General features: G+C 44.7%; 1 protein-coding gene across 2 annotated transcripts in view; it reads left to right on the top strand.

Moving 5' to 3' along the window:
* The window catches only part of LOC139413596 (arf-GAP with GTPase, ANK repeat and PH domain-containing protein 1-like), a 39868-nt gene that overhangs the window by 19074 nt on the left and 1864 nt on the right, over positions 1-18930 (top strand). Inside the window, exons 2-18 of one of the 2 annotated variants that reach the window (XM_071161175.1) lie at positions 2039-2097; positions 2305-2392; positions 3683-3768; positions 3978-4119; positions 4322-4456; positions 4643-4764; positions 5007-5171; positions 8835-8921; positions 9200-9304; positions 9608-9773; positions 15426-15548; positions 15704-15841; positions 16249-16308; positions 16809-16960; positions 17098-17188; positions 17566-17788; positions 18061-18400. In XM_071161175.1, the coding sequence (XP_071017276.1) occupies positions 2039-2097; positions 2305-2392; positions 3683-3768; positions 3978-4119; positions 4322-4456; positions 4643-4764; positions 5007-5171; positions 8835-8921; positions 9200-9304; positions 9608-9773; positions 15426-15548; positions 15704-15841; positions 16249-16308; positions 16809-16960; positions 17098-17188; positions 17566-17788; positions 18061-18400 (2282 nt within the window). The remainder of the gene's footprint in view (positions 1-2038; positions 2098-2304; positions 2393-3682; positions 3769-3977; positions 4120-4321; positions 4457-4642; positions 4765-5006; positions 5172-8834; positions 8922-9199; positions 9305-9607; positions 9774-15425; positions 15549-15703; positions 15842-16248; positions 16309-16808; positions 16961-17097; positions 17189-17565; positions 17789-18060; positions 18401-18930) is intronic. The other variant, XM_071161176.1, reaches the window with a different exon arrangement.

The raw sequence follows: 18930 nt of genomic DNA, 5'->3' as shown, positions 1-18930 counted from the left end.
GTGCACACAATTTGACAGAAATAAGCTTTTTGTGCGTATGGAACATTTCTGGGATCTTCTATTTCAGCCCATGAAACATGTGACCAACACTTTACATGTTGCTGTAAGATTTTTGTTAAGTATAGTTAGGTGTGGAGTTTTCCTTCTCCCCCTCTCTCCCCATGCAATCTAACCCTGTGTTGTGTTTGTAACAGTTTTCTTTCCACCCCTCTCCTTGCCCCTACCTGGGCTTGAACAAGGGACCCTCTGCACACATCAACAACTGACACCCTCGAAGCATCGTTACCTATCGCTCGACAGCAGAGCAAAGGAAACAACTACTTCAAGGTCTTAGAGCGTGTGACGTCACCGATTGAAACACTATTATTGCGTACCCCGCTAACTATCTAGCCATTTCACACCGGTTACACTCACCCCCCTGACCTCCTCCTTTTCCGCAGCAACCTGTGATCCGGGTCTACAGCATCAATGTAACAGTTTTCCTAACATCCCTCTCCTCGCCCCTACCTGGGCTCGAACCAGGGACCCTCTTCACACATCAACAACTGACACCCCCGAAGTATCGTTACCTATCACTCCACAAATGACACGGCCCTTGCAGAGCAAGGAAAACATCTACCTCAAGGTCTCAGAGCGAGTGACGTCACCGATTGAAACACTATTAGCGCGCACCCCGCTAACTAGCTAGCCATTTCACACTGGTTAATCACATCGGTTACATGTGGTTCTGAGTGCCAAATGGCAGCCTATTTCCTGTATAGTGCACTATATAGGGAATAGGGTGCCATTTGAGATGCGCAAAACCTTGTAAAGGAATTTCACATTCATTCTACATGCGTGCTCTACTGTATATTATGTCCATTAGTCTTCAGGTCAACATCTGAACAAATGCACTCTTAGGTCTTGTGTGGCTGTTGGTAGAGCATGGTGCTTGCAATGCCAGGGTTGTGGGTTAGATTCCCACAGGGGGACCAGTACAAAAAAATCTGAAAATGTATGCACTCACTACTGTAAGACTCTTTGGATAAGACTGTCTTGCTAAATGACTAAAATGCAACTGTTATTGATGGACTCTGTCACAATGAGGAATGGTACTGGCAGCCACTTACAGGATGTTACAGTACCTACTAGTCCTCTTCCACTCTGCTATGCAGTTGTGTGACTTGACTTAATCCTGTTGGCCCCCATGTGAGCATAGGGTGTTCTCCACCTCACTCTTTTCTGTGTGATGGCTATTGCAGTAGTATATAGATAGAAAATTATGTGACTTCAATAAAAGTCTCAACTCATTGGCAGTCACCTGTAGTGAGGACCCCTGTCTGTGCTTTTCAGATATTATTGAACACCTCTGGGCGATGCAGTGAAATAACAGGTACCCAGTAATTATGATGCTTGGAGGATATCCAAATTCTCATTCCACTGTAGACACAGAAATGTTCTCTCTCTCTCTCTCTCTCTCTCTCTCTCTCTCTCTCTCTCTCTCTCTACATCCCATTTTCAGCTTGCTGTGCATCATCTAAATTATGGTGAAATCTACTGAGGCTTGTATTAGAATTTTGGATGAATAAAACACATAGAGATAGTTTGGTAATCATGTCACATACACGCTCAGAGACACATACGTACACACACACACTGGCACTCTCACTCCGGCTGCGTCCACAGAGCTGGTAATGAACTTGAGCCTCACTACTGAGCCTGTGCAATTAATTTGCACTCGTCCTTTGCGGCTCTACCTCATTCCCTCGCTCCTTTTCTCCGTCTCCCCCCCTCACCTAACTCTGTAGTCTATGCCATCTGGACCTGCGACAGGGCACGTATGGGGCCACACACACTAAGAACGGCGCGACACGGCATTCCTCACAGCTTCAGAGTGCTGTAGAGCGAGACGGCCGGTGACTGTGAAAGTTTCCCCTGTTCTAAGCAGGCCGTAGACAGGAGGCAGAAAGGGAGAGGGAACACGTGATCACAACATTGACCTTATGTTTTAATCAGTCTCCCTCTCTCTCTCTCTTTCCCTCTCTCTGTGTGTTCACAGCGGCTTGCGGTAACAGTCAAGAATGGACCTTCAGTCGAACCGTCCAAGAGCTCCGTCTGGTGAGAGTGATTGCAGTTGTCATACCGCTGGAATAGGAAATAGGTGTAGTCTTGTTTCTGCTTCAACAGAGACAACGACAGTGACAGTGTCTAATAATGGAATACTTGATGATGATTGTAGTAAATAGAAGTAGCTGTTGTAGATTATGATAAACATGTCACTATTAGAAAGAGTGGGGTAATATATCCTTCTGACTATGTGTCCAGGGGGTGTTGGGAGGTCTCCGCAGTGGGAAGTCAGCCCTGGTCCACAGACACATGAGCGGCAGCTACCAGCCCCTGGAGAACCCAGAAGGTGAGTTTGACATTTTTCATTTTGGCACTCCTTTTTTTTTTTAGATTTAGTCTTGTCTTAATAATTTTGACTAAAATATAATTAAGTCTTAGTCAAATTTTGGTCATTTGAATAATGATTTAGTCTGGTTATTGTCAAAATGCTAAAAACAGTGGGACATTTTAGTCAAGTATAAATGCCTTTTTATTTTAGTCACATCACATTTCCATTGCCTCATTAACCTGGTAAACATAAATCACTGACTTCCATGTGCACAAACATACTTAGCCTTGTCCTACCAACATATCGTTCTGCATAACATCCTATCCCGTAATTCTCTTCCCAACAGGCAAATTGGCAAACACCCCTTGACATACTGTAGCTATAATGTAATCAAAGTTCTGTCATAAGTAGAGGTGTGATAGGTTGCTGCAAACTAACTAGCTAGCATTATTAATATGTTATTACCTGAGCGTATATATTGAGATGATGCACTTTCAGATGTCTCTTGAGGTTGGTAGTATTTTTCCGCATTAGCTTGTGGGTCCAAACTCTCTCTTCCACCCAGCTATCTTAAGGTGAATGCACTTACTGTAAGTCGCTCTGGATAAGAGCATCTGCTAAATTACTAAAATGTAAATTAAGACGTTGCATTCGGTCTTGTTTGAATTAACACGATAAGTGAAGTGGCTCCAAACATTGCCCCTTTTTCTACCGGGAGCAATGTACCACCGGGAGAGACGCCAAGGCGTGGGCCTTATTTGCATCAATGATTTGTTGCCGCCAGATTGGAAAACGGTTGCTGGGCAGAGAGGTGACTTGTGAATGACCTGGACATGGTATTTATTTTCCTCCATTAAAAGCATTGCAACTTTGCAATGGGAAAGCCTTACAATTATGTCATGTATGCTTTTCATTGGACCCTACAAATAACACTGAAAGCTCTCAATCTCTCCAAAAACTCTTGTCCAGTCCATTTACTAGTCAGATTTTAGTCACAGAGATATTTTTGTCTCGTTTTATTATTAATATTTATTCATATTTCTTTCTGAGTCTATTTAGTCAGTAATAGTCTCGTCAACTGCCACTGAAAAATAGGTGTTTGACTAATATTTAGGTCCTTATTTTTGTTGACGAAATTAACACTGGTTTGACATCATACCTTGTACTTTAGCCTTAAAGCATTCCTGTAAAGAAAATACTACTGTATCACATAGGGCTTCTCTCTCTCTCTCTCTCTTTCTTTCTTTCTTTCTTTCTTTCTTTCTTTCTTTCTTTCTTTCTTTCTTTCTTTCTTTCTTTCTCTATCAGGGGGCAGGTATAAGAAGGAGGTACTTGTTGATGGCAACAGTCACATTTTGCTGATCAGGGAGGAGACAGGACCCCCGGATGCACAGGTAGGTGAAGGCTTTACTGACTGCAGACTTATGAGTAGTGCCCCTTAAAACACATGGAGTTGACAGGAGTTCACTCTAACACGTTGGACTGTTTAACTCTTCTCACCTGTTATTTATATGTTCTCCTCTGACAACTCTCTCTTTCACTTGTTCCCTCCCCATTTGTTCCCTATTACCTCCTTTACGCTACCCTCTCCCCTCCTCTCCAGATGGCTAGCTGGGTGGACGGGGTCATCCTGGTCTTCAGTCTGGAGAATGAGGCCAGTTTCCAGGAAGTGTACAGGAACTACAGCGAGCTTGGCATCCACCGCAACATCGCTGAGATCCCCTTCATAGTGGTAGGAACCCAGGGTAAGGAACCCAAATCATCCTAAAGATGCATTCTCATAACTTGATGCCCACCTCTAACATGTCCAGGGCCCACTTTGGGTCCCGACCCATAGTTTAAGAAACCCTGCTCTATATTATACTAAAGATAGCATCTGCATGGGTTTCTAAATGTTTATTAGGGTTTCTAATAGGATGTAGTTGATGTAGTTCCTCCTTCCTCCAGATAAAATCACCAGCACCAACCCTCGGGTGATAGAGGATGCCAGGGCTAGACAGCTGTGTTCAGACGTCAGGCGCTGTACCTACTACGAGACCTGCGCTACCTATGGCCTCAATGTCAACCGCGTCTTCACCGAGGGTGAGGACCACACAAACACACACACACTGCTCCTTTTTTCTGTTGTTTCAGTACAATGTAGCTGGAATTTGAATCAATAAACCAATTTGAATTAATTTCACATTCATCTATATCAGCATCTAGATTAGAAAGATGACTGTCTAAGAAGGGTAATGTTTGTTTTTGTCCTCTCTCTACTTACCACAGCTGCCCAGAAGATCATGGCAGTGAAGAAGCAGGCAGCTCTACTGGCCTCCTGTAAATCCCTGCCCAACTCCCCCAGTCACTCTGGAGGCTCTACCCCAGTGTCAGGAGTCTTCCCTGGTCAGGTACAGCAGCAGCTCTGGCCTCCAGTCCTTCATACTGGAGATAAGATACTGGTCCAAATCAATAGGATGGTAATGTTGGACAGGAGTGTACAGATCAGTGTTCATTTAGATTTATGGATTTTGTTTCCAGATTTTTCCACATATTCATCTGTCTTTCTTTGCCCTCTGTAATCTCTCTCTCTTTTGTCCTTTTTGTTGTCTGTCACTCTTTCTGTTTCTTTGTTTTTGTCTCTCTCTCTCAGGCCAGTAATGGTGGTCAGAGCAGTGACTACTCGTCCTCTCTGCCCTCCACCCCAGTGATCAGTCATAAGGAAATCGGTGGGGCAGCAGGGGGGGAGAGGCTGGGCAGCGCCACCCCAGGGTCTGTCCGCAGTGCCCCACGGCGACGCACCGGCTCCCGCTTCACGGTAACACACCAACCAACCACAACCACAAACACACACTTTTACTGTTTTAGATTCCTCATTGACCCATCCATAACCCTCTCTCAGGTCCCCTGTGCTTTCTTTGAAATGTAATCTTTTTAGCTCTCTTCATGGATTATAGTCTCAATGTTAGCTCTCTTCATGGATTATAGTCTCAATTGTAGCTCTCTTCATGGATTATAGTCTCAATGTTAGCTCTCTTCATGGATTATAGTCTCAATGTTAGCTCTCTTCATGGATTATAGTCCCTATGTTAGCTCTCTTCATGGATTATAGTCTCAATGTTAGCTCTCTTCATGGATTATAGTCTCAATGTTAGCTCTCTTCATGGATTATAGTCTCAATGTTAGCTCTCTTCATGGATTATAGTCTCAATGTTAGCTCTCTTCATGAATTATAGTCTCAATGTTAGCTCTCTTCATGGATTATAGTCTCAATGTTAGCTCTCTTCATGGATTATAGTCTCAATGTTAGCTCTCTTCATGGATTATAGTCTCAATTGTAGCTCTCTTCATGGATTATAGTCTCAATGTTAGCTCTCTTCATGGATTATAGTCTCAATGTTAGCTCTCTTCATGGATTATAGTCTCAATGTTAGCTCTCTTCATGGATTATAGTCCCAATGTTAGCTCTCTTCATGGATTATAGTCCCAATGTTAGCTCTCTTCATGGATTATAGTCTCAATGTTAGCTCTCTTCATGGATTATAGTCTCAATGTTAGCTCTCTTCATGGATTATAGTCTCAATGTTAGCTCTCTTCATGGATTATAGTCTCAATTGTAGCTCTCTTCATGGATTATAGTCCCTATGTTAGCTCTCTTCATGGATTATAGTCCCTATGTTAGCTCTCTTCATGGATTATAGTCCCTATTTTAGCTCTCTTCATGGATTATAGTCTCAATTGTAGCTCTCTTCATGGATTATAATCCCTATTTTAGCTATCTTCATGGATTATAGTCCCTATGTTAGCTCTCTTCATGGATTATAGTCCCTATTTTAGCTCTCTTCATGGATTATAATCCCTATTTTAGCTCTCTTCATGGATTATAGTCCCTATGTTAGCTCTCTTCATGGATTATAGTCCCTATGTTAGCTCTCTTCATGGATTATAGTCCCTATTTTAGCTCTCTTCATGGATTATAGTCCCTATTTTAGCTCTCTTCATGGATTATAGTCCCTATTTTAGCTCTCTTCATGGATTATAGTCCCTATGTTAGCTCTCTTCATGGATTATAGTCCCTATGTTAGCTCTCTTCATGGATTATAGTCCCTATTTTAGCTCTCTTCATGGATTATAGTCCCTATGTTAGCTCTCTTCATGGATTATAGTCCCTATTTTAGCTCTCTTCATGGATTATAGTCCCTATGTTAGCTCTCTTCATGGATTATAGTCCCTAATTTGTGCTTTTTCCTTTACTCTCTGTCTGTATAATAGTTATCTCTCTCTCTTTCTTTCCTTCTTTCTTTCTTTCTCTCCCCCCCAAATCAAATCAAATGACATTTTATTTGTCACATACACATGGTTAGCAGATGTTAATTTGAGTGTAGCGAAATGCTTGTGCTTCTAGTTCCCAACCATACAGTAATATCTAACAAGTAATCTAACAATTTCACGACAACTACCTTATACACACAAGTGTAAAGGAATGAATAAGAATATATACATAGAAATATATGGATGAGGACCTTCCGGATGGCGCAGTGGTCTAAGGCACTGCATCACAGTGCTAGATGTGCCACCAGAGATTCTGGGTTATGTAGAGCAACAAGCTCTGTATAACCGTGTACATTTTCTGTCCCCTCAAAATAACTCAACACACAGCCGTTAATGTCTAAACCGCTGGCAACAAAAGTGAGTACACCCCGAAGTGAAAATGTCCAAATTGGGCCCAAAGTGTCAATATTTTGTGTGGCCACCATCATTTTCCAGCACTGCCTTAACCCTTTTGGGCATGGAGTTCACCAGAGCTTCACAGGTTGCCACTGGAGTCCTCTTCCACTCCTCCATGACGACATCACGGAGCTGGTGGATGTAAGAGACCTTGCACTCCTCCACCTTCCGTTTGAGAATGCCGCACAGATGCTCAATAGGGTTTAGGTCTGGAGACATGTTTGGCCAGTCCATCACCTTTACCCTCAGCTTCTTTAGCAAAGCAGTGGTCGTCTTGCAGGCCTCGCCATGGTCGGCCATGGCGAAGTTGAGTGCCATGGCGAAGTTGAGTGCCATGGTCGGCCAAAGAAGTTGAGTGCATGTGCTCAGCGTCATATCCAGAGCTTGTCTTTGGGAAATAGATGTATGAGTGCTGCCAGCATTGCTGCAGAGGTTGAAGGAGTGGGGAGTCAGCCTGTCAGTGCTCAGACCATACGCCGTACACTGCATCAAATTGGTCTGCATGGCTGTCGTCCCAGAAGGAAGCCTCTTCTAAGATATACTCAAATATTTACAAAATTTGAGGGATGTACTCACTTTTGTGATATACTGTACATATGAGTAATGTGGGGCATGTAAACATTATATAAAGTGTCATTGTTTAAAGTGGCAAGTGATACATTTATTTCATCCAATTCTTTATTATTTAAGTGGCTAGAGATGAGTCAGTATGTTGGCAGCAGCCACTCAATGTTAGTGATGGCTGTTTAACAGTCTGATGGCCTTGAGATAGAAGCTGTTTTTCAGTCTCTTCGTCCCTGCTTTGATGCACCTGTACTGACCTCGCCTTCTGGATGATAGCGGGGTGAACAGGCAGTGGCTCGGGTGGTTGTTGTCCTTGATGATCTTTTTGGCCCTCCTGTGACATCGGGTGGTGTAGGTGTCCTGGAGGGCAGGTAGTTTGCCCCCGGTGATGCGTTGTGCAGACCTCACTACCCTCTGGAGAGCCTTGCGGTTGTGGGTGGAGCAGCTGCCGTACCAGGCGGTGATACAGCCCAACAGGATGCTCTCGATTGTGCATCTGTAAAAGTTTGGGAGTGTTATTGGTGACAAGCCGAATTTCTTCAGCCTCCTGAGGTTGAAGAGGCGCTGCTGCGCCTTCTTCACCACGCTGTTTGTGTGGGTGGACCATTTCAGTTTGTCCGTGATGTGTACGCCGAGGAACTTAACTTTCAACCTTCTCCACTGCTGTCCCGTCGATGTGGATAGGGGGATGCTCCCTCTGCTGTTTCCTGAAGTCCACGATCATCTCCTTTGCTTAGTTGACATTGAGTGGGAGGTTATTTTCCTGACACCACACTCCGAGGGCCCTCACCTCTTCCCTGTAGGCAGTCTCGTCATTGTTGGAAATCAAGCCCACCACTGTAGTGTCGTCTGCAAACTTGATGATTGAGTTGGAGGCGTGCATGGCCATGCAGTCATGGGTGAACAGGAAGTACAGGATTGGACTGAGAACGCACCCTTGTGGGGCCCCAGTGTTGAGGGTCAGCGGCTGGAGATGTTGTTTCCTACCCTCACCACCTGGGGGCGACTCGTCAGGAAGTCCAGGACCCAGTTGCACAGGGCGGGGTCGAGACACAGGGTCTCGAGCTTAATGACAAGTTTGGAGGGTACTATGGAGTTAAATGCGGAGCTGTTGTCGATGAACAGCATTCTCTCTCTGTTTTCTATTTACCTGCTTATTCTTGTTGTTTGTCTTGTGCAATGTCTGCAGGGCCGTAGGGGCAGTGACTCGGAGAGGAGGAGTACAGACGGTAAGATAGGAGACCTGGGTAGTGGACGCTCCATCCCCATCAAACAGGTAGGTGACAAACAGACAGTATATCCTGTAGGAGCTGTATGCTCCCTTCTGTAGAGAGGAACTGACAGTAGTCTATAGGAGCTCATCACAGACAATGAACTAACATCATGGAGCTAGGAGAGGGATTTGACTTACCTTTGAGAATTTTGATGAGGTAGATTTTGTAGAAGCCTGCTATGCTCTTTTGGCATAAGGAGCATAATAAAGAACAGATAAAGAATGTGTGTCTTATCCTTGTCTCCCCTCCTATGTCCGTCATCCCTGTCTCCCTCCACCAGAGCATCCTGCTGAAGCGCAGTGGCAGCTCCCTCAACAAGGAATGGAAGAAGAAATACGTCACGCTGTCCAACAACGGCATGCTCTCTTATCACTCCAGCGTCAACGTGAGTCAATGCACTGACACTAAGTGCTACACTATATTTCAGCTGTTTGTATTGACACACATAAAGAGCTGATCAGGGACATGCATTTATGATAGAGCTTCCACATGGCACTATTACAAAGACTTTGGAATATGGTTGGATATTGAATCTCATTGAATCCATTGAGTTGGCTACATTGTTATAGTTTGTATAACCCGCTGAACACCATTTTGAATCTCAGAATGGGTTGGACCATGCTACAGTAACATTATATATGTTTGAAATATCTGCTGTAATGGTTGGCCTTTCCCCCTGACCTGACAGGACTACATGCAGAATGTCCATGGGAAAGAGATGGACCTGCTGAGGGTGACTGTGAAGGTGCCAGGGAAACGCCCGCCCCGTGCTGGTGCCGTCCCTTCCTGTGGTCCTCCGCCCGGCCTCAACGGCCTGGTCAAAGACGTCCAGGGGCCTGAGGGGGCCAGCGCGGGTGAGAGGGGCTCCAATAGGGGTGTGCCGACATGGCCATACTCAGATTTGTAATCATATCCATAAATTGACAGTTGAGAGTCGGATCTGTTCGGATGATAATCGTGATCGGAAAGAACGTGTTTTAATGCTTTAAGTAGATGTTGGCAAAATACTTACTGCAAAAGCGCTGCAGATTAGAAGCAGCGCGCGGAAGGGGTGTGTGTGTGTGTGTGTGTGTCTTTGTGTGTGTTCAACTTGCTGCCAAGTTTGCTGTCACTCAGTCAGAATGAGCATCGGCATCTTTTTCGCTACCCTTGCCCCATTTGTTAGATATTATGCACATTAATAGCTTGATAGTAAACGTCCTGGCCATGTGATTTATTCTAGTAGGATGCAACAGCAATCTACAGTGCATTCAGAAAGTATTCAGACCCCTTGACTTTTCCCACATCTTGTTATGTTACAGCCTTATTCTAAAATTGATTAAATTGTTATTTTTTTTCTCATCAATCTACACACATTACCCATAATGACAAAGACAAAACAGGTTTTTAGAAATGTTTGCAAATTTATTACAAATAAAAAACTGAAATATTACATATACATAAGTATTCAGACCCTTTACTCAGTACTTTGTTGAAGCACCTTTGGCAGGGATTACAGCCTTGAGTGTTCTTGGAGATGATGCTACAAGCTTGACACACTTGTATTTGGGAAGTTTCTCCCATTCATTTCTGCAGATACTCTCAAGCTCTGTCAGGTCGGATGGGGAGCGTCGCTGCACAGCTATTTTTAGGTCTCCAGAGATGTTAGATTTGGTTCAAGTCCGGGCTTTGACTCATCCACACAAGGACATTCAGAGACTTGTCCCGAAGCCAGTCCTGCGTTGTCTTGGCTGTGTGCTTAGAGCCATTGTCCTGTTGGAAGGTGAACCTTTGCCCCAGTCTGAGGTCCTGAGTGCCCAAGAGCAGGTTTTCATCAAGGATCTCTCTGTACTTTGCTCTGTTCATCTTTCCCTCGATCCTGACTAGTCTCCTAGTCCCTGCTGCTGAAAAACATCCCCACAGCATGATGCTACCACCACCATGCTTCACCGTAGGGATGGTGCCAGGTTTCCTCCAGATGTGATGCTACCACCACCATGCTTCACCGTAGGGATGGTGCCAGGTTTCCTCCAGATGTGATGCTTGGCATTCAGGCCAAAGTGTTTAATCCTGGTTTCATCAGACCAGAGAATCTTGTTTCTCATGATCTGAGTCTTTAGGTGCCTTTTTGGCAAACTCCAAGTGGGCTGTCATGTGCCTTTTACTGAGGAGTGGCTTCCGTCTGGCCACTCTACCATAAAGGCCTGATTGGTGGAGTGCTGCAGAGATGGTTGCCCTTCTGGAAGGTTCTCCCATCTCCACAGAGGAACTCTGGAGCCCTGTCAGAGTGACCATTAGGTCCTTCCCCCACGATTGCTCAATTTGGCTGGGTGGCCAGCTCTAGGAAGAGTCTTGGTGATTCCAAACTTTTCCTATTTAAGAATGATGGAGGCCACTGTATTCTTGGGAACCTTCATGCTGTAGAAATTATTTGGTACCCTTCCCCAGATCTGTGCCTCGACACAATCCTGTCTAGGAGCTCTACGGACAATTCCATCGACCTCATGGCTTGGTATTTGCTCTGACATGCACTGTCAACTGTAGGACCTTATATAGACAGGTGTGTGCCTTTCCAAATCATGTCCAATCAATTGAATTTACCACAGGTGGACTCCAATCAAGTTGTAGAAACTTGATTGGAGTCATGATCAATGGAAACAGGATGCACCTGAGCTCAATTTCGAGTCTCAAAGCAAAGGATCAGAATACTTACAGTGGCAAGAAAAAGTATGTCGACCCTTTGAAAATACCTGGATTTCTGCATAAATTGGTAATAAAATGTTATCTGATTTTCATCTAGTTCAAAACAATTAGACAAACAGTCTGCTTAAACTAATAACACACAAACAATTATACGTTTGTCTTTATTGAATACACGGTGTAAACATTCACAGTGCAGGGTGGGAAAAGTATGTGGACCCTTGGATTTAATAACTGGTTTGGCAGCAATAACCTCAACCAAAAGTGTTCTGTAGTTGCGGATCAGACCTGCACAACAGTCAGGAGGAATATTGGACCATTCCTCTTTACAAAACTGTTTCAGTTCAGCAATATTCTTGGGATGTCTGGTGTGAACTGCTCTCTTGAGGCCATAGCATCTCAGTCTGGTTGAGTTCGGGACTCTGACTGGGCCGCTCCAGAAGGACTATTTTTTTCTGTTTGCCCCATTCTGTTGTTGATTTACTTTTGTGTTTTGGGTCGTTGTCCTGTTGCATCACCCAACTTCTGTTGAGCTTCAATTGGCGGACAGATAGCCTTACATTCTCCTGCAAAATGTCTTGATAAACTTAGGAATTCATTTTCCCGTCGATGATTGCAAGCTGTCCAGGCCCTGAGGCAGCAAAAGCAGCCCCAAACCATGATGCTCCCTTCACCATACTTTACAGTTGGGATGAGGTTTTGATGTTGGTGTGCTGTGCCTTTTTTTCTCCAAACGTAGCGTTGTGTGTTCCTTCCCAAAAACTCAACTTTACTTTCATCTGTCCACAGAATATTTAGCCAGTAACGCTGTGGAACATCCAGGTGCACTTTTGCAGACCTCAGACGTGCAGAAATGTTTGTTTTTAGACAGCAGTGGCTTCTTCCGTGGTGTCCTCCCATGAACACCATTCTTGTTTAATGTTTTACGTGTCTTGGACTCGTCAACAGAGATGTTAGCATGTTCCAGAGATGTCTGTAAGTCTTTAGCTGACACTCTAGGATTCTTCTTAACCTCATTGAGATCTGCGCTGTGCTCTTGCAGTCATCTTTGCAGGACGGCCACTCCTAGGGAGAGTAGCAACAGTGCTGAATTTTCTCCATTTGTAGACCATTTCTTACCGTGAACTGATGAACATCAAGGCTTTTAGAGATACTTTTGTAACCCTTTCCAGCTTTATGCAAGTCAACATTTTTTAATCTTCTGAGATCTCTTTTGTTTGAGGCATGGTTCACATCAGGTTCACATATTCTTGTGAATAGCAAACTCAAATTTTGTGAGCTTTTATAGGGCAAGACAGCTCTAACCAACATCTCCAATCTGATCTCATTGACTGGACTCCAGGTTAGCTGCCTCCTGACTCCAATTAGCTTTTGGAGACGTCATTAGCGTCATTAGGGGTTCACATACTTTTTCCAACCTACACTGTGAATGTTTAAATGATGATTTCAATATAGACAAGAAAAATACAATAATTTATGTGTTATTAGTTTAAGCACACTATGTTTGTCTATTGTTGTGACTTAGATGAAGATCAGATAACATTTGATGACCAATTTATGCAGAAATCCAGGTAATTCCGAAGGGTTCACGTACTTTTTCTTACCACTGTGAATGTGAATAAGGTATTTTATGTTTTATATAAATGTTCAAACATTTCTACAAATCTGTTTTCACTTTGTCATTATGGAGTATTGTGTGTAGATTGATGAGAAAAAAACATATATTTAATTCATGTTAGAATAAGATTGTAACGTAACAAAATGTGGAAAAAGTCAAGGGGTCTGAATACTTACCGAATGCACTGTAAATGATCAGCCCGAAAACATGGAAGGAAATCTGATTAGGTGAAATTATGAAGGGAGCGGACAGAGAAATACAGCAGGATCAACGTACAACCCACCCTTCTCTTTACAACCCACCCTTCTCTTTACAACCAGCCCTTCTCTTTACAACCCACCCTTCTCTTTACAACCCACCCTTCTCTTTACAACCCACCCTTCTCTTTACAACCCACCCTTCTCTTTACAACCCGCCCTTCTCTTTACAACCAGCCCTTCTCTTTACAACCCACCCTTCTCTTTACAACCCACCCTTCTCTTTACAACCAGCCCTTCTCTTTACAACCCACCCTTCTCTTTACAACCCACCCTTCTCTTTACAACCAGCCCTTCTCTTTACAACCCACCCTTCTCTTTACAACCAGCCCTTCTCTTTACAACCCACCCTTCTCTTTACAACCAGCCCTTCTCTTTACAACCAGCCCTTCTCTTTACAACCCGCCCTTCTCTTTACAACCCGCCCTTCTCTTTACAACCCGCCCTTCTCTTTAGAACCCACCCTTCTCTTTACAACCCACCCTTCTCTTTACAACCCACCCTTCTCTTTACAACCCGCCCTTCTCTTTACAACCAGCCCTTCTCTTTACAACCAGCCCTTCTCTTTACAACCCGCCCTTCTCTTTACAACCCGCCCTTCTCTTTACAACCCGCCCTTCTCTTTACAACCCACCCTTCTCTTTACAACCCACCCTTCTCTTTACAACCCACCCTTCTCTTTACAACCCGCCCTTCTCTTTACAACCCGCCCTTCTCTTTACAACCCGCCCTTCTCTTTACAACCCGCCCTTCTCTTTACAACCCGCCCTTCTCTTTACAACCAGCCCTTCTCTTTACAACCAGCCCTTCTCTTTACAACCAGCCCTTCTCTTTACAACCCACCCTTCTCTTTACAACCCGCCCTTCTCTTTACAACCCGCCCTTCTCTTTACAACCAGCCCTTCTCTTTACAACCAGCCCTTCTCTTTACAACCCACCCTTCTCTTTACAACCAGCCCTTCTCTTTACAACCCACCCTTCTCTTTACAACCAGCCCTTCTCTTTACAACCCACCCTTCTCTTTACAACCAGCCCTTCTCTTTACAACCCACCCTTCTCTTTACAACCAGCCCTTCTCTTTACAACCCACCCTTCTCTTTACAACCCACCCTTCTCTTTACAACCCGCCCTTCTCTTTACAACCAGCCCTTCTCTTTACAACCAGCCCTTCTCTTTACAACCAGCCCTTCTCTTTACAACCAGCCCTTCTCTTTACAACCCACCCTTCTCTTTACAACCAGCCCTTCTCTTTACAACCCACCCTTCTCTTTACAACCCACCCTTCTCTTTACAACCCGCCCTTCTCTTTACAACCCGCCCTTCTCTTTACAACCAGCCCTTCTCTTTACAACCAGCCCTTCTCTTTACAACCAGCCCTTCTCTTTACAACCAGCCCTTCTCTTTACAACCAGCCCTTCTCTTTACAACCAGCCCTTCTCTTTACAACCAGCCAGTTGAGTTATTCAGACCACGTAGAACATAGCACATGACTGACTAGCATGAGAAAGATGTGTGCTGGCCCTCAAATGTTTTTTTTTCTTCCAATCACCGATAATTACAAAAAATACTCGGATCATAATCGTATGCAGAAAATTGTCCATACTTGTTTTTGTCTGACTACTCGGCACACCCTAGGCTCCAAAGGACAGCCAATCTCTCTCTTTATCACCTCTCCCCTTCTATTTTTCCTTGTCTCTGAACCTAATCTAGAGCCTCCTCGCTCTAGCCGTCTTGGTGTCTCACTGTTTTTCATTCTCCCTGTAACTTACTCTTCTTCACACCTTTCTTTCATCCATCTCTCTTACTTATGTCATAGAACAGAACTAAGCACTTTACATTTTTTGTGTGTGATCTACATTACAATATCTATACATTATTTGGTTTGATCACTGAATTGTCATGAGTGTCTTTATGTAATATCTCTTTGAAATATGATGCTGTCTCCCCCATAGTCCCTGGTAGTGGTAGTAACCTCCTGCCTGTAGAAGAGGGGGCGGGAGGAGGTTTGTCTCCTGGGGGGAACAGAGGGGTGCAGCGCTGCCCCTCTACTCTCTCTAACAAGCCCCAAAGCATGGGTACGTACGCCACCCTGGTCCTCTGTGAATTATTTTGTCACTTTTGAATTTACTTACTAGTGTAATCTTTTTGAGTCATTGTAGATATTCGTTTTTTAAAAACTTTTATACCATATGGCACAAACTTATTTCTTGTGCTTGTGTGACTGTGGCAGACTCTGCCATCGAGGGGGTGTCCAGACCCTCCTCCTATAAAGATACAGGCCCAGCCTCCCCAATGGTTGACAGGAAGAAGCATCGCAGGAAGAAGAGCATGAACCAGAAAGGAGACGTAGCCATTGGCCAAGCAGATGGTAAGCTTCCAACACAGTGTATTCATGGTTTAGTGAGGTGAAACATTCAGAACATTGCAGATATAAATGTATGTGAGATCAGATGATTCCCTACTCATAACAGATAATCATATATTTTCTGCACATTACATTTCTCTCTGAACATTGCACATTGAATTCTGCCACCATATAGACTTTGGGAGTGAATCAGAAAGGGGTCAATACTGAACAGATGTATAAAGAAAAAGCTTAGTCTCAACTCAGTCTATGCCCTTCTGCTGGAATTTCTACTTATTCTCTCCAAAATATCTGCCTTTATCACTTTGATCTATTTTGTCTTCCTCCTCATTTCCTCCTGTGTTCCTTTATTCTCTCTCTCTCTCCCTGCTTCCCTGGGATGTCTGATCTGCTAATCTCTTACCCTGTAGCAAAGCGCAAAATGTGGAAACTAAAAAGCTTTGGTAGCTTAAGAAACATAAACAAGACAGGTAATGAGGAACTCTTGTCTGTCTGTCTGTCAGCCCTGTTTGTCTGTCTGTTTCTGTCTGTCTGCCTGTCAGCCATGCTTTTCATCCTGTCTGACTCTGCTTTTTAGTTTGTCAACTTGTCTGTCAGTGTCTGCTTTTATTGAGCAGCCTTTTGAGTCTGTCTCTAAGACAAAGCACTTACTGTATCTCCATTCGGTAAAAGACTTCTCTCCATATACTCCATACTTCTGCATTTGTCCACCATGACAGCAATGCAATAATGCATGCCGATGTCTACTTAGCAGGTACGTTCCGTTTGGAGATCCACCACCAATCATCATTGTGATGGAGGACGTAACCCTCTGAACCCACAGTGTGGTACTTTGTTATGAGTTCATCCTGACCGTGTGACCTGATTGGAACCAATGTTGTATTCCTGGTCAGGTTACATGGTCAGGGAAAACGTCATGATTTGACTGTCTCTAATACAAGTCTGTGTACTGTATGTGTTCTGTCATCAGACGAGGATAACTTTGACTTTCTGATCGTGTCGAGCACGGGCCAAACGTGGCACTTCGAGGCCCAGAGTGTGGAGGAGAGGGACTCCTGGGTGACGGCCATCGAGAGCCAGATCCTGGCCAGCCTGCAGCTGTGTGAGAGCAGCAAGAACAAGGCAAGGATGCAGACGAACACACACACACACACACACACACACACTCTCTACAAGAAAATATCTGTGTCTGGCAAAGTGTTTGTGTTGGAAACCAGCTGTCACTGAGGAGAGACTAATTGTGTGTGTGTGTTCCACAGGCTCGTAAGAACAGCCAGAGTGAAGCTGTGGCACTGCAGGCTATCCGTAACGCCAAGGGCAACAGTCTCTGTGTGGACTGTGAAGCACCTAGTAAGTCATTTATTATGGATGGTTGTATCTCTCCGTGCTGCTCTTAATATCTCTCTATTCTCTTTCCTTTCGTGCTCTACTGCTTTTTCTCCTTTCTTGGTCCCTCATCCATCTTCCAGATGTCACTGAGCTTGGTTTTCAGTGTGGGTGGAACCCCCTCCGTTCTCCATATCCTTCCACTCTTTCTCCCATATACATCCTACTCATGCAGTTTCAACCCAGAATAAAACTGTACTGTAAGACCGGTACTCTAATCCCATCTCTATGTTTGCTCTCTGTTAATCCGATGCATGCAGTTTCAACCCGGACTAAAAACTGTACACGTTTTAGTCTATTATATAGACTGATCCCAGACCTAACTGTGTCTTCTCTCTCAGACCCAACATGGGCCAGTCTGAACCTGGGGGCTCTGATCTGCATTGAGTGTTCAGGAATCCACAGGAACCTGGGCACCCACCTGTCCCGTGTCCGCTCTCTGGACCTGGACGACCTGCCCAGAGAACTCACCCTGGTGTTGGGTGCCATCGGCAACCACCTGGCCAACAGCATCTGGGAGGGACGTACGCTGGGCCGCAGAAAACCCACGCCCGACGCCACACGGTGAGGACTGGGGGACAGGGGAGACAGACACTGGGGGACAGAGTATAGGACACTTAATGTGTAAATAAGTGGCAAGCTTGCTGGGCTGCAGATGCAGTATTAGTTGTAGTTGTTGTAGAAGAGGAGGCAGTTGCGTTGATAGAAGTGCTAGAGCTAGTAGTAGAAATAGGAGATGTGAAGGTGTCTGACTACATACACCTGCCTGTATTCACACACTCCGTTCCCTTTGTAACCGTGTCTCTGTCACCATGTGTGTCTGTTTCTGGTCCCAGAGAGGAGCGGGAGTCATGGATCCGAGCCAAGTACGAGCAGAGGTTGTTTGTGGCTCCGCTGGCCCTGCCCTCCTCCAGTCAGGGGTTAGAGGTCAACACGCTGTCAGCCAGTCTGCTGGCGGCCGTGATGGAGAGGGACCTCCCCCGCCTGCTCCTTCTCCTTGCCCATAGCACCAAGGATGACATCAATGCCCCCCTTCCCTCAGGGGGTCACCTCTCTCCACCCCCCCCTGCTGCCTCCCCCAGCCCTCCCCTGGAGGGCTCCCTCCGGCCGCCTTGCTCTGCGCTGCACGCCGCCTGCCAGCTCGCCGACGTGGTCATGACCCAGCTGCTGGTCTGGGTGAGAGAGCGTCCCTCCTATAATCTCTTCATCCTGCTTTTCCATTTTTTTGTCTTTCATCCATTCTCGGTTTGAGGCATCATGACATCATGCTGTCAAAGAATGGCAGAAATAACTTACAGTTGAAGTCAGAAGTTTACATACACTTAGGTTGGAGTCATTGAAACTTGTTTTTCAACCACTCCACAAATGTCTTGTTAACAAACTATAGTTTTGGCAAGTTGGTGAGGACATCTACTTTGTGCATGACACAATACATTTTTCCAACAATTGTTTACAGACAGATTATTTCACTTATAATTCACTGTATCACAATTCCAGTGGGTCAGAAGTTTACAGACACTAAGTTGACTGTGCCTTTAAACAGCTTGAAAAATTCCAGAAAATGATGTCATGACTTTAGAAGCTTCTGATAGGCTAATTGACATAATTTGAGTCAATTGGAGGTGTACCTGTGGATGTATTTCAAGGCCTACCTTCAAACTCAGTGCCTCTTTGCTTGACATCATGGGAAAATCTAAAGAAATTAG

The sequence above is a fragment of the Oncorhynchus clarkii genome, chromosome 7 (genome assembly GCF_045791955.1).
Source record: "Oncorhynchus clarkii lewisi isolate Uvic-CL-2024 chromosome 7, UVic_Ocla_1.0, whole genome shotgun sequence".
Classification (NCBI taxonomy): Eukaryota; Metazoa; Chordata; class Actinopteri; order Salmoniformes; family Salmonidae; genus Oncorhynchus; species Oncorhynchus clarkii.
This window is presented reverse-complemented; position numbering and strand designations above follow the sequence as displayed.